Genomic DNA, 26,682 nt, shown 5'->3' with positions numbered 1-26,682 from the left:
TTGTCCAGCCCACTTTTGGAGTTTAGTGTACAATGATAATGATTTAATTACGAAGTCAAATTACGAATAATTACGAATTATACGAAGTCTTGCAATAACGAGGTACTGATGGTCAATTGTCGGGGTTGTCTGAGTCTCATTATGTCAAAATATGTAATAAAAAATTGACAACACTGAAGTATACCATGTTTGAAGTTACCTCATTGGCTGCCTTCGATGGCGATTGGCACCTCAGCATTGAAAAGTATCAATTTCCCGTCATTGTAGATGCCCGTTCCACACCATCACACCGCCTCCACTTTATAGTGTTACTCTACTGCTGTAGTAAAGATCGGGCAATACAAATACTCAGCTTCTCATTCCATAAATGCTTCTAATGTTTCTAACAAATAAAGCAATAAACAGGCTTTTTAAAGTATTCATTATTTTGACTTCCATACAGTACTTACCATGGTTCAGTCAACAACAGTGATTAAACAGATTTAGTACCATAAGTTTAAATGACTTTTTTTAATAATTATTTTTTTCAATTAACAACTTTCACAAAACATAATGAATCTGTAATATAGTCATTGGTCTTTTGAATAAGCACTGATGAGAGCACATGGAGGAGGATACTGAGAGGTCAAAATCGTCATAAACTCCTTATATAATAATGATTTCACGCCTGGGCAACGATACTGTACTCTGTCCCACCTCTACTAAATCTTCCAAACAGCTCTCAGTATGATGCCGTGCAGTTTTCTACCACTACTGACTACAATCACAATAATTATCGCATCTTTATGCTTACACCTCACTGACACTGTCAATCAGAAATGAAGCGGTATATTCATGTAAAGGAATAATTGGACATATAAATCTTGTACTGTGTCTCATTATATTATGCAGGTGTAAAATAATCTGTCTTTTTACCCTCTTCTACTTTATCTTTCTCCTCATTTTGACCCTCTGTCCTGCCATCCCTTGCGCCATCAATACAACTCTTGTTTCCAACATGACCCATTATGCTTTCCATCCGTTCTCCTGTCCTTGGACAACCCCCTTTGCTTCTCCCTCTCCCCAATTCAAGGTCTTTTCCCTTGTGTGCAACTCAATTGCGTCCTCACTGACACCCTATCATCCATCCTCCCTCGGTCCCTCCCTTCCTCCCTCCTCTCTCTCTCTTCTAGTCTTCTGTTTCCCTCCAGGCAGCATGTCCACCCCTGTTCCCCCTTCCCCGCTGACACTGGCCTCCCCGACATCAGCCGCCTCCCCTCTGCCTTTGCCCCTCTCACCTCCGCCCAGGGTGCCCGTGTTCCAGAGGAAGGGCGCCCTCAAACACAAGAGGATTGTGGAAGTGAAAGATCACCAGTTCACGGCACGTTTCTTCAAGCAGCCCACCTTCTGTAGTCACTGCACCGACTTCATATGGTAGCTCACACTCACACACCGACACAGAACACAAACACACACTAGTAGAGAAACCACCCCGGTAGTTCTTAAGCCGCCTCCTCAGGCATCCCACTGCCGCATCTGACTTTCACGGCACTTGTTTTTTTTTTTTTTAACTTCCTCTTGCTTTCCTTGAGGCTGCAGAAACAGCCCACATCAGCCAGCACACTGACCCCATCTGATCACATAACCTTACCTCCTCGCTGGAGCCTACACGATAGAATACACTCTGTATAAAGCATACCCACGAGACTCTTCATCAGGTACACGTGCGTGTTCTAAAAGAATTCCAATACTATAGTTGCACGACAGGATTTTATAGTAACTACTACAGTGGTATGAAAACGTATCTGAACTTTTTGCTATTTCTCACATTTCTGCATAAAATCACCATCAAATGTGATCTGATCTTTGTCAAAATCACAGAGATGTAAAAAACATTCTCTGCTTTAACTAAAATCACCAAAACATTTATTGGTTTTCATATTTTAATGAGGTTAGTATGCAAACAATGACAGGAGGGGGAAAAATAAGTAAGTGAACCATCATATTTAATATTTTGTGACACCCCCCCCCCCTTGACAGCAACAACTTCAACCAGACGCTTCCTGTAGCTGCAGATCAGTCTTGCACATCGATCAGGACTAATCTTGGCCCATTCTTCTCTACAAAACGGTAGTTCAGTAAGATTCCAGGCATGTCTGGCATGAATCGCTGTCTTTAGGTCATGCCACAGCATCTTAATGGGATTCAAGTCTGGACTTTGACTTGGCCACTCCAGAATGTGTATTTTGTTCTTCTGAAACCATTCTGAAGTTGATTTACTTCTGTGTTTTGGATCATTGTCTTGTAACAGGATCCATCCTCTTTTTAGCTTCAACTGTCGGTGTAGCTTCAACATGTGTCGGGGTTTCCTGCAAAACATCCTGATAAACTTTTTAATTCATTCTTCCCTTAATGATGGCAAGTTGTCCAGGCCCTGAAGAAGGAAAACAGCCCCAAATCATGATGCTCTCTCTCCACCATGCTTCACGATAGGGATGATGTGTTGATGTTAGTGAGCTGTTCCATTTTTCCTCAATACATGACGTTGTGTGTTACTCCCATACAATTCAACTTTGGTTTCATCAGTCCGCAAAATATTTTGCCAAAACCTCTGTGGAGTGTCCAAGTGCCTTTTTGCGAACATTAAACGAGCAACAATGTTTTTTGTTTTTTTTTTAGACAGCGGGGCTTCCTCCTTGTAGTCTTCCCATGAACACCATTCTTGGCCATAGTTTTACATAAAGTTGATGTGTGCGCAGAGATATTGGATTGTGCCAGTGATTTCTGTAAGTCTTTAGCAGACACTCTAGTGTTGTTTTTTACCTCTCTGAGTATTCTGCGCTGAACTCTTGGCGTCATCTTCGGCGGACGGCCACTCCTTGGGAGAGAAGCAACAGTGCCAAACTCTCTCCATTTGTAGACAACTTCTCTGACTGTCGACTGAAGAACATCCAGACTTTTAGAGAGGGTTTTGTATCCTTTCCCAGCTTTATACAAATCAACAATCCTTGATCGCAGGTCTTCAGACAGCTCTTTAGATCGAGTCGTGATCCACAACAGACAATGCTTCTCATCAAGACAATTCTTACCAGGTGTGTGTTTTATAGTGGGCAGGGCAGCTTTAAACCACTTATCAGTGATTGGGCACACACCTGACTTAAATTGTTTGGTAAAAATGGGTTTCAATTGCTCTTTAAAGCCATGTCCACACGTAGCAGGGTTTTCTAAAAATGAGGATTCTGCCCTAATACGTCAGGGAAAAATAAATGTGACCACACCTGCACGTTTGTCTAGAAAAGAAAAAAAAAACTTCCACAGCCAACCGCTTTCATTCATTTTTAAGTACATTCAAAACAATAATATAATTGTCCAAAATACGCATTATTCAATAAGAAGTACAGCAAGAGTTTGTACAAAAAAAATGGAAGCAAAAAAGCGCCTTTTTAATATACTCCAAATGTAAAAATTGGTCTCAAGTGTGACATGAGGACAAAATTTGTCGCAGCCAGTGACATAAGTCTTCGGGTATCAGTGTCCACATGATGGAGCCACAAACGCAGAATTCGCAAATCTTCACCCCATTCCCCGTCGTTTTTAAGAACCCTGGATTAAATTTGCGTGCGCGTGTGGATGATAGGTCAAACCGTAGAAAAATAGCTTCTTTTTGCCAAATACCCTGCTACGTGTGGACATGACCTCAGTCTCCTTAGGCAGAGGGTTGCTCACTTACTTATTTTCCCCCTTCTGTCATTCCTTGCATGCTATCCTCATTAAAATATTACAACCTATAAATGTTTGGGCGGTTTTAGTTAAAGCAGAACCTGTATTTTAATCTGTGCGACTTTGACTAAGATCAGATCACATTTGATGGTGATTTTATGCAGAAATGTGAGAAATTCCAAGAGGTTCAGATACTTTTTCATACCACTGTACATATGTCATATCCAGAAAGTCATTAGCTTCTTTCACACATACATACCTAAACACTGTTAAAATCCCGGGGCTTAAACGGGTAGCCCTTATGTGCGAAAACAATTTCCATGGTCGACTGACACGGAGATGACGTGGGCATTTATCGAGTCGCGTCTCGGTATAATCGAGATGACGTGGGCATTTATCGAGTCGCGTCTCGGTATAACGTCCGAGACTTTCCCGGGATGTGGTATGGGTGAAAGCAGGCATTAAATTCCCGTGCCACAGCGCGATGGCTGATGACGTAAATCTCATGGTGGGCCGATTGTCATTTCCTCTTTCTTCGCAGTCAAACAAAAAGGGGTAAACAAACATCGCACTTATCAACATGGCAAACTGGAATTAGCAAAATTGAACTGAAAACAACGAAATTAAATTGCTACTTGATCGTAGAGCCGAGGAAGAGAGTCCATCGTCCATCTTTGTGATGTAATATTCAGGTTATAAAATCGTACCAGCCACCTTCCCGTCGGCAAAGCGGGACAAGTCTGTGAAAGTGCCCAACCCGTGTTATTCTCGGGATATCTCTCCATGTGTGAAAGCAATGATACAGGTAAATCCCGCGTCACCTTACATGGGAATTTACCGGGATATAAGTCTAAGGGACTATACAGTAACCAAAAATATATCGTATTGTTTGGAATGTAAATTGCACCTCAATGTAAGTCGCACCGGCCCAAAAAATGTACAATGAAGAGGCAATATTAACAATTATTCAGATATGCTAAAAAGATAAATAAATACAAAACTTGTTTACTAAACACTCTCTTAAAACAATAGAAACAATAGACGTCCATTCCATTTTAACTGGGAAGGGCTTGAAGCGATCATTTGATCGATTGTTTTAAATGCATCACTGGCAGACATGGCTTGGTTTACGTAGAGATTGAACAAAACGGAATGGAGGCTACAATTCCCAGCATGCCTTACAGTGGCTGTTTGTGAAAAGGTACTAAAAGTTTAATAATTAGATGATGTATTGCTTTTGTTGGTGGATAATTCTTTCCCAGTGTAGTTGTTGCTATGTGTGTTTACCCACCTCATCATTTATTAATTTTTATTTGCTGTTTGTTTTAATTTTGTACCATAAGTGTATAGTGCGAGTACTCATTTAAGATGCCCTTGGTTTTTGGGGTAAGAGACTTGCAGTAGCTGTTCTGTAGTATTCCTATTAGAATACTGTTCAGAATATAATGATAATGGCAATGGAGTTATAAGGATGTCAAATTTACTATTGTTCAGGGATATACAATATATTACCTAGCACTAAATACAAGTTGACTACCTTTCTATTAGGAAAAGCTTTTGGACTATTTCGTTTTGATCAACAAGCATTTTAGTTCCCTCCCCAATCTGATTAGTGGGTGAAGGTTTCAATGCTGAAAACAAGTTGCAACCAGTTTTTTTTTTCCATTGGTGATCCTGCCAACATTTTCCACACATGAGCGTGAATGCGCAGATACCCAATTTAGAACAACTGTAAATTCAGGGTGACGTGGCAACATTTTTCTGGCTGTCGAATTGTGTGGGCTTGTACTGGGAAGCCATTTGAAGCAATGTTTGATAAGTATTTTCTGTGCGACATATGGCGAGGTTTGGCCTAAGTGCCAGCAGCCTCTGGGTAGTTTTCAGGACATTTCTTAAGATGGCTGCCATCTTACATACACCATCACAGCTCCTTTCTTTCTACTCAGGGAGTTATTTGTTAATTAACGAAAGAAGAGTAAAAGAGAAGTGTGATAGTGTTGTTTGGTAGCCTTTAATCAGCCAAGAAAAAAATGGCATTGGTACATTGATAAACAAATGTAAAGTCGCTACAAAAAGTTTACTCAGCCCCTTTTAAAATGGTAGATTTCCCACCATTATAGGACCTTATAGACAGAGCTTCCATGTAGTCATCAAAGAACGGTGGATCTTCGCCCAGCTCTACTGCCGAGTCACAGGTGGAGGAACAGTATTATGCAAATGAGCTGCTCTGCTTGCTCACAGACAGATTTTGAAAAATAGAAACTTGGTTGTGTAATTTCACACTTGATGGGTGGGAAAGTACTCCAGAGACTTGACAATTTTATACAAACAATAAAAGTCTATTTTACATAATATGCTCCCTTTAATATTAAAAATAGATGAGAACAGAAGAGTTGACTGCTTTACCATGTAACAGTTTTTGTTGTTGTTTACTGTAGTTGATTTTTCCTCATTTGTAAAACTAATAATATTAACTTTTTTGTAGTTGTGTTTAAAAATATTTTGGAATACAATTTTTTGATTATCGTCACTTGTTGTTCACTCATTGGGGTATTGTTACGTTTCATTTTAAAAATGTAACTTAGCTTCAATTTTGAAATTTACAACCTAGATTATAATCTTTATGCAATGAAATACAGTAACCTCCAAGTCCAAAAGTATTGGAACCACAAGTTAAATTCCTTTGCTTTTCTTAAATACTGAAGACATTTGGATTTCAGATATAAATATGAATAGGAAACAAAAGTTCAGTATTCCAGATTTTATTTCGTGGTTGTTACATCAAGATGGGTTAAAAAAAAGCCACTTTTTAACGTCTTCAGGAGGTAAAAAGCATGTTCTATTGGGTTAAGGTCCGGTTATTGACATGACCAGTCCAAGACCTTGCCTTTTTCGGGGTTTGTTGGCAGTGATCATTCGATTGCTGTCAGGCTCCCACTCAAATTGGATTGGACGCCTTGCGCTGTCAATGGCGGTGTAACGTGATCACTAAATGCTAACCATCCAAGTTCAAATATACTGTATTTGATGTCTATCACTGTCAATGGCAGTGAATAACTTAATTTAGTGTGACCATATTTTGATTTTCAAAAAAGAGGACACTCGGCCCAGCCTCCAGATACTTGGATCATAGACTTCATAATTGTATTGACGGGTAAATTTGGCCAGCCGCTGCGCAATGCCTTCAACTTCAACAATCCGCTTCAGTTATTCGCAGTCATTCGCAGCAACACATGCAGCGATTCAACGCCGGATTTACTGTAGAATAAAAAAATGACATCTGTACCACATACAAACAGGAAGGATTGTCTCAGGAGTGATTTGTTCCAGGATTAAAGGTAATTACTATATTTTTTGTACCATGCATGCATTTTGAAACGTTGTTAAAAAAAAATCATAGTTCAGGCCTGTCAGGCATCATAGATCGCAATATTTATGTAAAATAAATGCTAACTGCCCGGTTCTTTGATCTTTTAACAAAGACTGTTTGCGTCCATATCTATGAAGAATTCAGGGATTTAAGTATTTATTGACAAGAATTTCAACGTAAAAAGCTCTTTGTTTTGGTAAGGTGGCACCACAGAGACTTAAAGACGAGCAGCACATTCGACTTTTTTACGTAAAATAAACTATACTGCCCGTATTGTTTTTTTTTTGGGGGGGGGGGGGGGGGGGGGGGTTTGCATTTAACCAAGAATCGCGACTGTTTTACATCCATATCTATAAAAAATTCAGGGATTTAAGCATTTATCCACAATAATTTAAACGTAAAAAGCTCTTTGTTGTGTAAAGGCGGCAGCCACAGTGACTTAGAGACGAGCAGCACATTCGACATATTTACTTAAAATAAATGCTTACTGCCAGTTTTTTTAGCTTTTTGTTTTTATTGTTTTTTTTGGTTTTTTTTTTTTTTTTTTTTGCGTTTAACCAAGAATCGAGACTATTTTAAGTCCATATCTATAAAGAATTTAGGGATTTACACATTTATTCACAAGATTTTTTAACATAAAAAGCTCTTTGTCTGTTTTTCCACTTGGTCAGCTTTGACGGAGATAGGCCCTATTCATCGGCCCTGCGCCCCGTGTCCTGTCAATACCATTATGAAGTCTATGCTTTGCTGAATTTTACTCGAAGTTCACTCAAAGGTGCCTATATCTCTTTAATATATTTAAAGTGGGCCTCCTCCGTTTGGATAGAAAGCAATATTTTTTTTTTTTACTCAACAGGTTACAGGTTACTCAACAGGCTTTATTCTTCCTAAGAAAATAATCAAACAATAAAAACGCGAAAAAAAAAAATTTGAATAATGCCAAAATATAATAATATAATTCAATATTACAAACCAATAGAAATGTACGTATGTATACAGTCTGTGACTGCACACGCATGCGTAAATTTGTATCCAAAGTAGAATAAAGGTACAGTGGTACCTCGACATACGATCGCTTCGACACACGATCTTTTCGACATCCGACATAAAATTTGATTCGCCGTTTGTTTAACGGCATGGTCTGACGACATGCTCGAAATACGACAACATGACAACACCGCAAACGAACGCATAACGGATTTTCTTGTGTGAGAAATCAACACAGGTGTCCAAAACGTTGGTACAGTTGGTGAAAAAAGGAAAAAAGTGATGCTTACCTTTGAAATGAAACTACAAATTTTAGAAAAATATGAGCGTGGGGTGCGCATTCATGAGCTGGCTCAACAATACACCTCCATGGTCCTCTTCCGACCACCGTTCGCCAGTCTTTATAAGTTAAGGTGACAATTATTATTGTGGTAACATCGCCAAGTAAATCGCCAGCTTTGTCAGGTTTTTATCATTTATTTAAGAACTTATTCAACACAAAACGCCCAATTCCCTCCGCAGTTGACTGTGCTCTTGAGAAAACGAAAGTATTATCTCTACCGCACTGACCTATCTCACTGTGACGTCAGCCCCACGGTTTGTTCAGGTACAGCAAAAAGTGTCCGCCACATTAGAATCCGATTCGTTACATTATTTACAGGAATGATGATGAATTATTATTATATTATTCCAATTTTTATTCATAACTAATTTGTTTTGCTATGTTTAATTACCATTTTTAATAGTACCATCCATCCATCCATCCATCCATTATCTTCCGCTTGTTCCGGGTACCAGCAGTATTTATTAAGGATTTAGTGTTGGTTTTTGGGCTGCGGAACGAATTAATGGATTTATAATGTATTCCTACGGGAAAATCCTTCTCGACATACGACCATTTCGACTTACAAACAAGGTCCTGGAACGAATTAACTTTGTATGTAGAGGTACCACTGTAACCCAATTACAACAGAAGACAGGTGATCGACATTAATAGGAGATAAACTTGCAGATCCGGTTCTTTCTTCAAGCGGATGGCGAAATGTATAAAACACATGGACGCATCGGATGGCTTTTTCAGTGGAGATTTTTTTTTTAACAAAACAGAACCAGCGTGGGATACTGCCACTCAACATGGCACTCCTTCTTCTACTCTATTTTTGTAATGCCAGTCATATTGAAAAAGGATAGCGGCCCCTTGGGGATGCCGGTAACACAATACAACGGCACAGAAGTCTCTTAGAACTACTCCTTCTCCCCTTACTAGTAGGAGCCATGTCAACGCAGGCAAGCGCTGCCTCCCAGCGGCCGGAGGGATTCTCTTCAAATTGGTCCAGTGAAAAAGCTTGAAAACCGGACATTTTCATGAATTTATAAAAACCATCCGGACGATACAGACAGGACATGAAAAGTGGACATGTCCAGGCAAAAAGGATGTTTGGTCACCTTAACTTAAGTTTCATAGGTTGACATAGAATGAAGAAACTAAAATAAGATAATTTCTTGATTAGGTTTAATATAAGTAACATGTTGTATATTTTTTATGCTAACTTTTGTGTTTGTATGTGCATTTCTGCTTGATTTTTCTCTTGGATTTCAACACCAAATTCAGCAGTCAAAGAAAATCACCTGCTTCTATAGAAGGAAGCTATATCCAGATATGAGTGTAATATTTTGGCTTCAGCCTTCAGGGATGAATAGGCAGACAGCACATTTCTTTTCAAGAGTCCATCAAACTGCCGATGAGCATTAATTGCTGTGTCATAGCTAGTTCTCTCATGCTCTCTGCTGGTCAAAAACAGAATGGCCCTCGGGTGCTTTACAGCCTCATTGCTGCATGCAGCAAACACAACACTAACCCCTGAGAACCTGACCTTTCATTACTCCCATCTAGTGATTATGACCTCTCTGACGCTTGCTAGCGCGTCACGCTAGCTAGTCTTGTTTTTTCTTCTCTTCCGTAAAAGTGTTCGATTCACTGCAGCTCAGACGCTGAGTGGACTCTTTACTCAATCAATGAGTTTAATTATTCAATTAGGGAGACACTGGAAGAAGGCCAACACGGCAATTCAGACATACCTGTGCTTCGTCTTCACGTGACGTTGCAGGAAATTGCCATTGTTTTGGCCCACTTGTGTATGTTCTTTTAATTAGCGGAGAAGATTGCGCTTGTGCTCTAATGCAGGGGTTCCCAACCTATTCCACTAAGGCACACTGTGGGTGCAGGATTTCATTCTTACCAAACAAGATGACAACACTTTTTCCCCAATCTGGTGTTTTACAAGTGCAATCAGTTGATTGCAGTCAGGTGTGGCTTGTTTTAGCAGAAGCCTCATTGGTTCAACTGTCTCTGCTGGATCGGCTGGAACAAAAACCAGGACCCACAGTGTGCCTTGAGGACTGGGTTGAAAACCCCTGCTCTAATGGTCTCGCTGTCCTCATCTTTGCCTCTCTCTTACTCCCAGGGGCATCGGCAAACAGGGATTCCAATGTCAAGGTACACACCGATCAATATTTAGCTATTCATCTCTGGAGTTGACGCTGCTGACTTGAGCGTCTCTCCTTGTCTTTTTCGCTCTTTTATTTTTTTTCCTTCTTAGTTTGCAGTTTTGTGGTGCACAAAAGATGTCACGAGTTTGTGACTTTCACCTGTCCCGGCTCTGTGACTGCCCCCAGACCTGATGTGAGTGTTGAGTGCGCTAGTCATCATATTCCCACACTAGCATGAGTCATACACTCACTCATTAATCCAGACGCATCCTTGTATTAGGGAGCTGATCAGACGCTAGAAAATAGGTGGCAAACTCAAGACCCGTGGGCTGGATCAGAACCAGAATCATTTTGTGTGGCCTGTGAAATAAATCATGGCGGTTTTATGTTTTTTTTTTTCAGTAAAATGACATTTAAAATGAATGAAATTTCTCAATAAAATATTGAGTTGTAGTAATCAAAGAATATTTACAGTTTTATTCCTTTTATTAACATTTTAAAAATATAAATATTTCCCGAAAAATTATAACGGTTCTATTTTTTCCCTTTTGCTTTTAAATGATAAAAAAAAAATTAAAAAATTAATAAATGAGCAATACAGAAAATGGTAGTAAATAATCTTAAAATATTAGTAATATATTAATTAAAATTAAGAAGATTCAATATTCCTTTTGTAAATTAAAAAACAAAAATAAGATGATATTTCCCGTTTACTCCCCCCCATTTTTAAATTAAAACATATAAGTAAAAAATATTTTACAATATTTGTTTTTTCCTTTTTTTAATGATAAAAACAAAAAAATAATAAAAAGGAAAATATTAAGTTTTCGACCATTTAACTTTTTTTATTAAATAAATACTTTTTTATTAAATAAAATACGTATAACTGAAAGATATATATACATTGAAAACAATATAAAATAGAATACTCTTTAAACTCTACTCTAAAACTCTTTAAAAAAAAAAAAAAAAAAAAAAAAAAAAAAAAAAACTAAACAGCTAAAATACATATACCGTAATTTTCGGACTATAAGCTGCCATTTTGAATCCTGCGGCTTATAGTCCAGTGCGGCTGATTTGTTGATTTATTTGGGTTAATATTTGACAGCGGCGTCATTAGACCATCATAATTATGACATGACACTATCATGGGCGTTACTGAATGCTTATGACAGATGTCATTAAGTGTCATCCGGCAAATTATCTCACTAACTCCATTTATGTCCAGCTCAGATCTTTTACATCCATTCAAAAGTGATATAATTAGCCGGATAACACTAAATGACATCTGTTAGAAGCATTCATTAATTCTCATGACAGTGTCATGTCATAATTATGACAGTCTTATGGCTCACTGACAAATAATGTGTTGCCAATTACCATAACTAGCAATCAATTAAACAACTGGAACAGTAACTGAAGAAATAATTAGCACAGAACATGAATTTTGATTTTTAGTTACATTTGTAGCGCTGCTATGCATGTTAGGAGGCATGTTGGACAACAACAGTGTTGACAGAAGGTGGCAGCAGAGGTTGACTGTCTCCCCCTAGGGAGCGGAGATGGCCAAATGAAGCTTTGCAGCCAGTTGGTTCAAAGCTTCACGGTGGTTCATTTGGTCTTATCATATGCGGCTGTCAAATAAATTGTTACCGGATAATATCCTTTGGTGTAAATATCCCATAATACAGTGAGGACAGACAGCTGCGGCTTATAGGCCAGTGCGGCTTATCTATGAACAAATGTCGTTTTTGTGTCAGATTTGGTGGGTGGCAGCTTAGTCAGGTGCGCCTTGTAGTGCAACATTACGGTATATGTATATATATTTTTTCTTTTTTTCCCTTTTTCTTTATTAACCAAAAACTTATTGAGTATAAAAAATTTGGAGGTATAAAATTTTTTTTTTTTTTTTGCTATTGAAAGGCTCAATGAAGAGAATCTTTGACAATGTTTAGGTCAACAATATTTTTAAAAGATTAGTTTGACATCCCTACTCTAGCAGCAGAAGAAAACAATTACTGCCATTCTAACTGCTTTTTTATGCTTTTAGGAACAATTTGTCTTCATGCTTAGTTCTTTTTGTTGAGCTGGCCAAATAAACAGCATCATGAATGGGGTCAAAGGGAGCATGCTGTGTGATGCTGTGTATGTGAGTGAGAAATGATAACAGAGTGAAAAGTGCGCACACAGCAGAATGGGGGATTTTCAACTATACACTAGAGCAGAGGAAGGTGAAAAGAATGAGGGTGCTGCTGATGAGAGATAAAAATGAATCATGCCTATACACACACACGCACACACATTCCTAGATCTCATTTCCACGCCCGCCCTTATCTCATCTGTCTTATTCATGAGCTTTCCAATCCAAATTTCCCATGCATGTAAACATGTGTCCTTGCTGTCGTGGCGCATTCAGAGATAGAAATGTTGTTGTTACCTTTCAGGACCTGAGGAGTCGACACGCGTTTAAGATCCACACTTATGCCAGTCCGACCTTCTGCGACCACTGTGGCTCGCTACTCTACGGCCTAATACATCAGGGCATGAAATGTGCTTGTAGGTACAACAAAAATGTACTCTGGTGGTACTGTATTAAAATACATTATTAACACTTGCTGACAGAAAATTGAGAGCACATAACACTGTACAGAACATATTCATTCTTTGTTCTGCTGCAAAGAAAGCAATACGAATTGATTATGATCTAATTTTTTTAATGTTTGCTTACCTCATCTATTCATATCTGAAATTTGCGTTTGTATCTCAACAACAAGAAATAATACATCACTCTGGGCTATACGTATTAGCTGGTAATGTGGAGAAAATGACTATGAATGTGTAGTATTTCACTATGTAACTCTATCTTTTGTTTTCCAAAGCAGAAGCAAAAGTCGGCAAATCAATAATTTTGATTGAATACAAAGAAGATTATCGGATTTTATCGAGGACTTTGTAAATCGGAGAATAATTACCATTGTAAAAATAGAAAAGTTAAAACAAGATATTAAAGTAAATGTTTATGTTTTTTCTCTATTTAAAAGTTCGTGTTTTTTTTAATAAGATACAAAAAATATATTAGTTTGTTCCCCATTTTTTCAATTTACAAAAATTAAATAAAAAGTTTAAAAGATTTAAAAATAATAGAATTGAATTTAAATGCACTATTAACTACTCAGAGGCTTAAAAATTAGGATTTTGGCATCAACAATGTTTTCAAACTATTATAAGACGGCCCCGATTATAAGAGGACCCCCTCTTTTTCAAGACTCAAGTTTGAAAAAAGACTTTTTGAACACCAAATTAATTTTTAAACAGAAAATAATTACAGTACATCTAAAACAAATGATTATAACAATATAGTGGGGCAAATTCGTATTTAGTCAACCACCAGTTGTGCAAGTTCTCCTACTGGAAAAGATTAGAGAGGCTTGTAATCGTCAACATGGCTAAACCTCAACCATGAGAGACAGAATTTAGGGGGAAAAAAACTGAAAATCACATTGTTAAATTTTAAAGAATTTATTTCCAAATTAGAGTGGAAAATAAGAATTTGGTCAGTTACAAACAAGCAAGATTTCTGGCTGTCAAAGAGGTCTAACTTCTTCTAACGAGGCTCCACTTGTTACCTGTATTAATGGCACCTGTTTTAACTCATTATCGGTCTAAAAGACACCTGTTCACAATCTCAGTCAGTCACTCTCCAAACCACTACTAAGGCCAAGACCAAAGAGCTGTCGAAGGACACCAGAGACAAAATTGTAGACCTGCACCAGGCTGGGAAGACTGAATCTGCAATAGGTAAAACGCTTGGTGTAAAGAAATCAACTGTGGGAGCAACTATTAGAAAATGGAAGACATACAAGACCACTGATAATCTCCCTCCATCTGGGGCTCCATGCAAGATCTTATCCCGTGGCGTCAAAATGATAACAAGAACGATGAGCAAAAATCCCAGAACCACACGGGGGGACCTAGTGAATGACCTACAGAGAGTTGGGACCACAGTAAACTACTATCGGTAACACAACGCGCCGCCAGGGACTCAAATCCCGCACTGCCAGACGTGTCCCCCTGCTGAAGAAAGTACACGTCCAGGCCCGTCTGCTGTTCGCTAGAGAGCATTTGGATGATCCAGAAGAAGACTGGGAGAAACACAGGTTCTCGTGTTTGGAGGAGAAAGAATACTGAATTGCATCCAAAGAACACCATACCCACTGGGAAGCATGGGGGTGGAAACATCATGCTTTGGGCTGTTTTTCTGCAAAAGGACCAGGACGAGTGATCTGTGTAAATGAACGAATGAATGGGGCCATGTATCAAGAGATTTTGAGTGAAAATCTCCTTCCATCAGCAAGGGCATTGAAGATGAGACGTGGCTGGGTCTTTCAGCATGACAATGATCCCAAACACACAGCCAGGGCAGCAAAGCAGTGGCTTCGTAAGAAGCATTTCAAGGTCCTGGAGTGGCGTAGCCCGTCTCCAGATCTCAACCCCATAGAAAATCTGTGGCAGGAGTTGAAAGTCCGTGTTGCCCAACGACAGCCCCAAAACATCACTGCTCTAGAGGAGATCTGCATGGAGGAATGGGCCAAAATAGCAGCAACAGTGTTTGAAAAGCTTGTGAAGAGTTACAGAAAGTGTTTGGACTCCATTATTGCCAACAAAGGGTACATAACAAAGTATTTAGATGAACTTTTGGTATTGACCAAATACTTATTTTCCACCATGATTTGCAAATAAATTCTTTAAAAATCAAACAATGTGATTTTCTGTTGTTTTTTTCCACATTCTGTCTCACATGGTTGAAGTTTACCCATGTTGACAATTACAGGCCTCTCTAATATATTCCAGTAGGTGAACTTGCACAATTAGTGGTTGACTAAATACTTATTTGCCCCACTGTATATTTGAGAGAAAAAGCATGATATTTTGCCTCATTCAAATCTTAGTTTCCTGAACATTTAAATATGTAAACTAAAGTGCAATCACATTCGTAAATGAATGCCTTCTGGTTTTTGAAATGTAAATAAACCAATCTATTGTGATAAAACCACAAAATTGCAATAACTGCATTAACCATCAAAGTGAAGTCTAACTGTAACTGTAGTCTTGAAACAAATCTGAGTAAGGAAAAACATTGCAATAAAATAATGCAAACTGGTTCAACTTGAGAGTAGCTGAGAACTTGTATGACAGAACATCACTTCAATGATATCTGGCGCCATCTAGCGTCGTGAATGGGTATAATGTCTAGACCGTGAATATAAGACGACCCCCACTCTTTCAGTCGTTTTTTCAAAGCAAAAAACACTGTCTCATATTCGGGCTAATACGGTAGTTGTCAATTAGCCGATTAATCGTGGCAGCCCAAATATTTTTAGTTTCAGACAAAATATTAATCGTGCCATCACTAATGCATATTTACATTCTTATTAGTCTTGCTTTGACGCGTATATTTGCAACCTTGCAGGCTGTGACATGAACGTCCATCGACGATGTGAGACCAGCGTCCCCAGTCTTTGCGGCCAAGACCACACAGAGAAGCGGGGCCGGATCCACCTGACGGTTCGAGGCGAGAAAGAAGATGTTTATGTCACAGGTGAGGAGTCATCCGAGGTAAATGAAAAAGCCAAATTACTCAGACGGTGTTTTTTTTCTTCCTCCGCTCTGTTTGTCCTCCTTCTCCCTGCAGTGCGGGAGGCTCGTAACCTGATGCCCATGGATCCAAATGGGCTGTCAGACCCGTACGTTAAACTTAAATTGATTCCCGACCCGAAGAGCCACAGCAAACAGAAGACCAAGACCATACGCTCCACTCTCAATCCTGTCTGGAATGAGAGTTTTACTTTGTGAGTCCACGTGAGCCTGAATTTGATGTGAAGATAGAATTTCTGAGGGTGGCGTTTAAATTACCATAATTTTTGGACTACAGGGCACATCTGACTATTTGCCGCAACCACCAAATTTGTCAAGAAAATGGTATTTGTTTATTAAAAATCGCATTGGACTATAAACCGCAGGTTTAAAGTGTGTGTGTGGGCGTCATTAGCAGCTATATAGTCTGAAAATTACAGTAATTGTCAGCCTCTGAATATACTGTATGGATCATATTTTTAATTATGAAAGCAAAAAACAATTTTGAATGTCTTCTTCTAATGTTAATGTTTTCATATAAAGTAATCATTTGATATTTATTAACTCCAATAGTCAACAATAGTCAAAATGTATGAATGGATGTAGGAATAAATGCACACCTCAGAAACTTTCACTGTGAATTTAAAGGAGTTATTTCATAAGTAGACATCCAATCTATTTCAATTAGGAGGCTGGCAGTGAATGAAGATTTTTTTGGCTGCGTCCACTGGCTTTTAAAGATTGCTGACTGTTATTGCCAGCACATGTGGCCGCTCCACCGTCAGACGTCCTAATATGTAATTAGATAAAAATATGCACCCCTGCCCAAGGTGGGGTATGTCCCAACAGGAGGTTGAAAGGTTAATTTTCTGCCACCCTCCCTGTTAAAATGGTGAACTCATTTAAACTCACAGCAGAAGGATATTGTTTTAACTGAAATCAGTTGAAGTGTTTTGAATGTATTTGCGCAGTTCCGTGCGTGGCCACCAGTGGGACAGGCGTCTATCCGTGGAAGTGTGGGACTGGGATCGTACGTCCCGCAACGATTTCATGGGCGCGCTGTCCTTCGGCGTCAGTGAGATCTTCCGACGACCCATCAGCGGTTGGTTCAAGCTGCTGGACCAAGACGAAGGAGAGTACTACAACATCCCTGTGCCCGATCCGGATCTGCAGGTACCACTTTCAACAAATAAAACTCTAAAACATTAAGTGCCTGTTGGCCAAAAACAGGAGTAGTGCATTTAAATTCATTGACCAGACAGCGAGGCTGCCACTTACCGTTTTTAATGTGCTGCCACTTCTCCTCGGGCTTGGCACGGCCTTTATCTCATTACAAATATTTACTTTCAATAAAACCAAGCCGCTATGACTCACACAGTCAGATTCTTGTACTGCCGCTTTAAGTTTATCTTAACAAATAAAAACACAAGTGTCCAGATGTACCGCTACACACATTAGGGACACCTTATACTGAGATGAATCGTATTTTGACGATAAACGGCCTGAATATGTGCAGTGGGTGTTAATTAGTGGTGCGTCCATGCATAAATTCTGCGCTTCCACTGAACCCCAACGAGAAAAAGGGCTTAACAAAACCGAATTGTGGTTACGTCATCTTCCCAAACTCTACTTCAAAGGTCTAAGTGTCATGACTGATGCAATTTAAAAAAAAAAAAAAAAAAAAAAAAAAAACAACGAGCTGAGTAGACAGTGGAATAAAAAAATGACTTACCTATGTTGCTGATGGGCTTCCGTTTGCACCGAGGCACCTAATGTTATTTTTGTAAATGACACCTAATCTGATATATTTACCTTTTACCTTCAGTGGGATTCAGGTCTGGACTCATTGCTGGCCACTTAACTCATTCACTCCCAGCCGTTTTCACCGGAACAACCCCCTTCGCTCCCAGCTGTTTTACTGGATTTTGACTGATTTTGCTAGGCCCACAGAAAATTCTGTTCTATTGCTATATAAACATGGAACCCACCAAAAGAAATATTAGACTCTCGTCTTTCAGCTGGAAAAAAAGTTAGTTCATATCTTTTTCCATTCTTTAGAAATCACCATTAGAAAATAGCTTAGTTTGAGCAATTTTTCAATTTCTGATGAAAAAAACAGAGAAATTGAGCTTTTTGTAAGAGCATACATTTCAAACATAACTTTGACTTTAACACAGCTATATTTTGCTTTTGTGACATCCCAAACATCTGAATAACGTTTTCCTTCTACATAATAACATAAACAACAACACAAATAGATCTTTTGATAGCAAAGTAACAATTTATTTACACATTACTAAACTATTGAACTGAGAGATGACGCTGTTGTGGCCGCGGCTATCTCGCCAGACTGGGTAAATTTTTCTCTCATCACCTGTCTCATCAAGATAGATTTTTTTTAATCTTTCTTTTGTAGTGACCACTACCTCATAACAGAATTCTCCTGATCGTTCGTTCCGCGGGTTACGCCTCCTCTCCTCACTTCATTTCATGGTCCAATATCAGTTCTTACCACATGTGCTACTGCCCTCCAGTGGCCAGTTTTATTGCTTTAAAATGGATTTTGATCATTGTGCTTTGGAGCAAAGTTGCATCAGAACCTAGAGATGTATCTTGTGAAAAAAAAACATAAAAGATGTATAAATACATTTTTGGGACACTGAAACAATTAAAAATAGAATGTATTTATACCTTTTTGGGAGCAAATGAGTTAAGAAGTCTCCAGTGCTTTCTCGCAAACCATTTTCTAGTGCTTTTTGAAATGTGTTGGGTCAATGTCCTGCTGGAAGATCCATGACCTCTGAGGGAGACCCGGCTTTCTCACACTGGGCCCAACATTATGCTGCAAAATTTGTTGGTGGTCTTGAGACTTCATAATGCCATCCACACGGTCAAGGAGTCCAGTGCCAGAGGTAGCAAAGCAACCCCAAAACATCAGGGAACCTCCGCCATGTTTGACTGTGGGGACCATGTTATTTTCTTTGAAGGCCTCATTTTTTTACTGTAAACTCTGTGTTGATGCCTTCTCCCAAAAAGCTCTACTTTTGTCTCATCTGACATTCCTTCAAAACGTTTTTGGCTTTCTCAGGTAAGTTTTGGTAAACTCCAGCCTGGCTTTTTTTATGCCTTTGTGTCAGAAGTGGGGTCTACCTGGGGATTCTACCGTAGAGTCCCTTTTCATTGAGACGCCAACAGATAGTACGGGTTGACACTGTTGTACCCTCGGACTGCAGGAGAGCTTGAACTTGTTTGGATGTTAGTAGAGGTTCTTTAGCCACCATCCACACAATCCTTCGTTGAAATCTCTCGTCAATTTTTTTTCCGGTCCACATCGAGGGAGGTTAGCCACAGTGCCATGGGCTTTACACTTATTGATGACACTGCACACAGTAGACACAAGAACATTCAGGTCTTTGGAGATGGACTTGTAGCCTTGAGATTGCCCATGCTTCCTCACAATTTTGCTTCTCAAGTCCTCAGACAGTTCTTTGGTCTTCTTTCTTTTCTCCATGCTCAATGTGGTATACCCAAGGACACAGGACAAAGGTTGAGTCAACTTTAATCCATTTTAACTGGCTGCAAGTGTGATTTAGTTATTGCTACCACCTATTATGTGCCACAGGTAAGTAACAGGTGCCCGTAATTACACCAATTAGAGAAGCATCACATGATTTTTCAAAGGGTGTCAATACTTTTGTCCGGCCCATTTTTGGAGTTTTGTGTAAAGTGATAATTATTTAATTTTTTTTTTCATTGCAAGCAAAATAGAATGATGATATTGCTACCAAACCATTTGTAATTGCAATCATTTTCTGGAAGAAATTGAGCATTATTTAACAGATTTGCAGGGGCGCCAATACTTCACTACTGCACAAATGATTTCTTAGCAAACTCTGATTCAATATGTGTACACATCTGCCCTATATTGACACTGGAAGTGATACCATTAATTGGATACGATACGAATACAATATGATATGCGATGCAAAGCTCACGATAATGATGATCTGACGATATGGCGATACAACAATTATCGATACATTTGTAGAATATCCTAGAATGATTTTCTGACCAACAACTAATAAACAGAAAAATAAGCCTCTGTTGTGAATTGGAATGAGTTTATCACTAGTAGACGTCCAATCCATTTAAAATGGATCCCTCCCTCCCCCATCCCTCCCACTTCAAACGGATTGAACATCTATGGCCGTCAGTGGAAGCCAATGCCAGGCAATGAGGTCATTTTGGGCCATTTAAGGTCATTTACCTGTTGATTTTCAGTTACTTCCTGTTGATTTTGGGGTATTTTATGGGTCCATTCCTGTTGATTTTGACTTACAGAACAGGAAGTGACCCTGGGAATCACCCAAATGAATAGGCAGTGACTCAAACTCAACAGGAAATGACCTATAAATGCCCTAAAATGAACCGCAAGTGACCTGTAAATGCCCTGAAAACCCCCAGTCTAAAAGGATTGGGCGTCGTGCACCGTCAGTGCAGCCTTAGAGTTAACCGAGACTCTATTATGGTGAAAGATTTTGCTAGCAACTTGTTGGTTGCTTTTTTTTTTTTTTTTATATCGCCATTTCGATATTTTGTTACACCCCTAATGGCGATGTCCTTTATCTACAGTCATCTGCTCATTGTCTTCATGCATTGGATACTGATTACCATGGAGAACTGACATTTATTACGAAGCTCAGATCTCACCACTGTTCTTTGTATGCCCGGGTTAGATGGTCTTCTCAGTCCACCCCACTCTTTCCCTGGCATGTCTTTGTTTATAAGGCCATTCTTGGCCTGCTTCCATCTTACTCAGGGAATTATCTCACTTAAAAAAGCACTGGGAATCAATACTTTGGGTCTCAGGACTTGTTTTTATTGACCCTACTGAGGGTCCGCACTGCACCGGGTAGCAGGGCTTTGAGCTATGCTGCCACTTTTGCATGGAATGAAGTACAAAAAAAATGCTAAAATTCCAGGATCTGGTGTCACTTGATGCTTTTAAGGCTCTTTTGATAGACTTGGAAGCAAGTACATTTGGCTGTAAGTGCTATGACTGCTGATTTTTTTTTTTTTTTTTTGGTGAACTTTTTTTGTGCTTGTTTTTAACTGTGTTTGTTTGTGCAACTGGGTTTGTGCTGCTGCTTGTATTGGCTAGGACTCTCGTAAAACAATTTTTTTTTTTTTTTTTTTTTTTTTTTTTTTTATCTCAATGACACTTTTACTGGTTAAACAAAGGTTTAAAATAAATAAATAAATAAATAGATAAATAGAAAAATAGACATCCAATCCATTCTGACTGGGTGGGTGGAAGTGATCGAATGAATTGAAAATATGGTTGCCAAGGACTTATGAAAGGCAAACATGTCTCATCTTGGAAATCTCCTCACATCTGCTGATTTTTTTTTTTTTTTTTTTTTTTTTTGGTGAACTTTTTTTGTGATTGTTTTTAATTGTGTTTGTTTGTTTGTGCAACTATGTGTTTGTGCGGCTGCCTGTCTTGGCCAGGACTCTCTTGTAAATTAGTTTTTTTTTTTTTTTTCTATCTCAATGAGACTTTTCCTGGTTAAACAAAGGTTAAAAAAAAACTAAATAAATAAATAGAAAAATAGACGTCCAATCCATTCTGAATGGGTGGGCTGGAAGTGATCGAATGAATTGGAAAATATGGTTGCCAAGGACTTATGAAAGGCAAACATGTCTCATCTTGGCCATCTCCTCACATCTTATGATCTTGAATTTCCTCCAATTTGAAGGAGCGGGGAAAAAAAGGATAATCATTTCTAATCTTTGAAGTTTTGGAAAGCTCATTAATAGCACATAGAGACACACGAGAATCTCATTTTTAAATTTTTGACCCAAGTGCTTGGATTGGGTGCAATGCCTCACATAATACTACAGTAAGAACCCCCTGCTGTGCTACGCTGATACTCCACCAGGGCGCAGACTTGTTCTGCCTGCCATCAATCGCAACACGGGGAGGTGAACTTGAGGTCGAAGTTTGTTTTGCGTTGAACAGCATCTAATCACGTATTCCCCCACAGGAACCTCAACCAGATGCCGCCACGCCCTCTCTGCCTCAAATGGGACCCGTCACCCTCTCCGAACCCCTCCCTGTGGCATTGCCCCTGACCCCCGTGACCTCCTGTCCTCCGACCCACTCCCACGGGCCATGCAAGGGCAGAGTGGGCATCCACGACTTCAACTTCCTCATGGTGCTTGGTAAAGGCAGTTTTGGCAAGGTAAACAATAACATCTTCGACTGATGGATTAACCTTCATGTAGCGTTTAAAATGGGAGCTCCTCAGTGCATTGTTTCTCCCCTGCAACAGTGGTCAATGATTAATTCAAGTGTACGTCTTTTGTGCTGTCAGCAGTCATGAGCTCAGGCTGGCAGGCAAACAGACACTCCTCCTGGAGGTGCTCCTTCCTGGGGAGCCTCTGCTCTCTTTTCACTTTTGAACCCCCTCACCCCTCCTGTAGATGAGCCGTGATGAAGAGAGTGGCGTTTTGAGTCCGTCCACAGCTCCCCTGTGCTGTTTCATAACTGTCAGATGAGTCTTAATAGGGGACGGGAGAAATAGAGCTCAACTTACGTAAGATGGATGGGGGGGAGAAAGGAAGGAAGGAGGGAGACTTGAGGCTGATGAAGGAGGGAGGGAGGCACACAGATAGGAAAGGAAAGGAGAGGATTACTGTGAGGCGGGAAGTGACAAAATGGCTAAGAGGAAATGGGATAACAAGCAGGCGAGAGAGAAGGAGCACCATGTGTGGGATTTAAAACATTCAAATGGTGTGACCAATTGACTTTTAAATGGGGAAAAAAACTATTACATACCAAGAAAAGTACTTTGCTATTCTCTTATGCTCAGATGTGCTTTTTAAAATTCAAACTTCTCTTCATAGGGATGATTTAAATTGTACAAACAGTACAATTGATCCATTATTCATAAGACAAAGCTTTAGAACAAAAGTAATCTTATGTAGAAAAAAAAACTATTACAGTGAATCCACAGATATTCAGCATTTGTATCGTCATAATGGCAAATTTTGAGGTGGAAGCATTCTTGCTTTCTGGCTAGAAAAGTCAACAGATTCTTTTTTTTGCACAGGCAAAATCAGTAAAAGTACAGTGGTACCTCGACATATGATCGCTTCGACACACGATTTTTACGACATCCGACTTAAAATTTGACTCGGCATTTGTTTCCACATCCGCCAATATGCTCAAAATACGGCGATTTATGACAGCACCGCGGTTTCTTGGTTTCCCTAAGACCGACGCACGGCGGATTTTCTTGTGAGAGAAATAAATACGGGTTCCAAGAATGTTAGTGCAGGTGGTGAAAAAAGGAAAAAGGTGAGGCTTACCATTGAAATGAAGATGGAAATGATAGAAAAAAATGTGAGCGTGGTGTGCCATCCGTGAATTGGCTCGACAATAAGGCCGTACAATGTCTACGATCTTGACAGTCCTCCTCCAATCTCCTTTCGCCAGTCTTTATAAATTAAGTTATTATCTGGGTCTTTTTCAAAGACCCAGATAATAACTTAAAAAAAAAAAATCTGTTCACCTGTAAATGCCAATTTTTCACAGATTTTTGAAAAAAAAAAAAAAAAATGTATCCAGTCAGTCCTACAATTTTTGACCAAATCACATAATCTGGACATCAAAATTTCCGGCACGGTGAGAGGCATAAAAGTTGTATACAGAATTTGGAAAAAATTTACGGTTCCTCGGAAATTTGCCCAAAACTTTCCCATTAATTTTTAATGGGATGCAATGTTGGTTCAAATTTCCCATTCACTTCCAATTGAATTTCCAATGGAATTTACAGTGCATTGATGCCATTGACGGCCATGTATGTCGAATCTATTGATGCCAATGTAGTTGGATTACATTGACATATATGCAAGTCGATGCCATTGACGGCCATGGATGTACAAATTTCCCATTCATTTTCAATGGCAAAAAAAAATTAATGTCCACAAATCAACAGGAAATGACCAGATATCAATAGGACATGTCCCCCAAATGTCCCAGATTCCATTGACGCATATGGAAGTCAATGCTGCCATTGACGGCCATGGACGTCCAAATTTGCCATTCATTTTCAATGGCATTTACTTTGTTTAACGCCATAGTTTGTCGATTCGATTGATGCCAATATACTTGGATTCAATTGACGCAACTGTAAGTCGATGCCATTGACGACCATGGACGTCCAAATTACCCATTCATTTTCAATGGCAAAAAACAAATGTCCCCAAATCAACAGGAAATGACCAGATATGACTAGTACAAGCCTCCACAAATGACCTGATATGACCAGGCCACGCCCCCGAATGTCTGCAAATGACCTGATATGACCAGGCCATGCCCCAAGTCCCCAAATGACTTGATATGACCAGGCCACGCCCCCCAAATTATGAGAAAATCCTGCTCAAATATGCCCATTTCAACTGACAAACAACGTCCTGGAACAAATTAACTTTGTATGTAGAGGTAAAAATACAAACTACAAACTGCAATTTATGGTGAAATTACAAGTGAATGCTTTGCTCTCCTGGTCGGTAAACTCCCACAGCTCACTTCCAGTAGATGTTGTGGCATTTACAGGTCACTTCTTGTAGATTTGTTGTCACTTCCTATTGTTTTTGGGGCATTCTGAGGCTACTTCCAATTAATTTTGGGTCACATCCTATTGATTTGGAGGCCTTTGCAGGTCACTTCCTGTTCCTTTTGGAGCCATTACTCTTGTAATGATTTTCCACCATCCTGTGGCATCTTTAGGCCAGTAAACTATATTGTAGTATGTTGAGGCGGGTTCATCATAATTTTTTTTTTTTCAACTACTTGCTGCCAGGCAGACTTTATAAGACTCTAAATTTTAAAAAAACACAGTTCCTCTGTAATATGTGAGCCATCCCACTGAATCAAGATGGATTTTTTTCACATAATAATGCCCTATGTAGGCAATCTGCATCCTAAAATCAGAGTTTTCTTTCCAGTTCTGAAACGCTTGTTCAACGCACAATAAGGACTGCCTAATACCAATTTAGTCTTTTTGACCAACATATCTTCTTTTAGTGGAATACAGTGATCCCTCGTTTTTCGGTTAATGGTTAATGGGGACCAGAACCTGCCGCGATAATAATAATAAAAAAATAAAAAAAACGTGAAGTAGCGCAACCCCTCCCATTTTTATTTTATTTTTTTGTGTGTTCAATGTATTTATTCAGATTTAGCATTGAAAAGTTGGAAAAAGATACATATAAGACATGTTGAATTAAAAAAATAAATAAATAAAATAATTTAAAAAACGTATATATTGATAAATTTTAATAAATGTTTTTTAAGCCCTTCAAATGTAATAATTATGATAAGTTTTACACATGTTACTATCCCACCAAATTATTTTTAAACAAGAATAAAGTAGAAAGTTGCTTGTAATTATGAAATGCTTCATTGAGTGAGTCCACTTAAATCTGCTCAAGCTGCTCACTTACACACAATGAGTTGCCACAGCAACTGTTTATCCAGTTAGGTGGTTTGAAGTTTCGGCTTCCAGGCATCTCTGGCAAGATACATACAGAACATAACGTCTGTCAATCATCGTTAACTTTAATAAACAACCCCAGTGCACTGCCTGACCAAGAAAAGGAGCAGGAGAGAGACTGCGACTACGTGATCGGTCCGGGACAGTTAGTCTGTATTTATTTATTTATTTATTTTAAATTGAAAAAAATCTGCGATGGACTGAGGGCGCGAAGTTTGAAGCGCGAAGTAGCGAGGGATCGCTTCATCTCACATATCATAATTACAATACGGTTGAATTTCTTCCGCTAAGAGTGAAAATTAAGGAGTAACTGACATCTGCTAAAATGGTTTACAATCACCTGTAGATTCCACACCAGGGCACTGGTTTTTAGTAATCCTAATTTTGTCCCGCAGAAGTGCCACCACTCAATTCAACATAGTTCCTCTGCCACAAGTTGCAAACTTTCTGAAGAACAGGGCTTTGGTGCCATCGTAGGACATCCTTAGGCTTTTCAGTTGTCGTTGTTGTTTTTTTTTTTAATGAATAAAGGGGGTTAAGTTAAGAAAATAAAATCAGCAGAACAGGCATAGGTACACTGTACTGAATAGCAGAGGTTGACAGGATTTCCGTCAATGAACGGCAGGTCGTCAATAGCCGTGAAAGCATACAAAATGTTTGCACATGCAGTCTTCGTCATTGTCCCGAAGGCTACTAATTGTAAAGTAAATTAAGATATTGCCAATATACATTAGCACCCTGCTTTGCAATAATACTATTTCTGTCCATTACTTGTATCCTATAATCCTGCATTCTCCCATGGTAGGAACTCATAGCCTCATTAGCTTTTAAAGCCACCTCAAGCTGCAATTTCTGATTCGAAAAACACGAGCGCATTTTGCCCATTTTGACGTCAATGCGCCTTGAAATATGGGGAACATTAATTATGTTATTTTCAGT

General features: G+C 39.1%; 1 protein-coding gene across 8 annotated transcripts in view; it reads left to right on the top strand.

Annotated features, from left to right (window-relative positions):
• Window positions 1-26,682, top strand: part of prkcg (protein kinase C, gamma) — a 64,748-nt gene that overhangs the window by 5,533 nt on the left and 32,533 nt on the right. For 3 of the 8 annotated variants that reach the window (XM_057834224.1, XM_057834223.1, XM_057834222.1), the window contains 8 exons: window positions 1,173-1,413; window positions 10,522-10,553; window positions 10,657-10,739; window positions 12,991-13,102; window positions 16,017-16,145; window positions 16,239-16,395; window positions 17,152-17,353; window positions 22,228-22,425. In XM_057834224.1, coding sequence (XP_057690207.1) covers window positions 1,196-1,413; window positions 10,522-10,553; window positions 10,657-10,739; window positions 12,991-13,102; window positions 16,017-16,145; window positions 16,239-16,395; window positions 17,152-17,353; window positions 22,228-22,425 — 1,131 coding nt within the window. In that variant the 5' untranslated portion in view covers window positions 1,173-1,195. Of the gene's footprint in view, window positions 1-1,072; window positions 1,414-10,142; window positions 10,193-10,521; window positions 10,554-10,656; window positions 10,740-12,990; window positions 13,103-16,016; window positions 16,146-16,238; window positions 16,396-17,151; window positions 17,354-22,227; window positions 22,426-26,682 lie in introns of those variants that run through there. The other 5 variants (XM_057834225.1, XM_057834221.1, XM_057834226.1 and 2 more) reach the window with 3 other exon arrangements.

The sequence above is a fragment of the Corythoichthys intestinalis genome, chromosome 4, assembly GCF_030265065.1.
Source record: "Corythoichthys intestinalis isolate RoL2023-P3 chromosome 4, ASM3026506v1, whole genome shotgun sequence".
Classification (NCBI taxonomy): Eukaryota; Metazoa; Chordata; class Actinopteri; order Syngnathiformes; family Syngnathidae; genus Corythoichthys; species Corythoichthys intestinalis.
The sequence above is the reverse complement of the archived record's forward strand: the minus strand, read 5'-3'. Positions and strand labels throughout refer to the sequence as shown.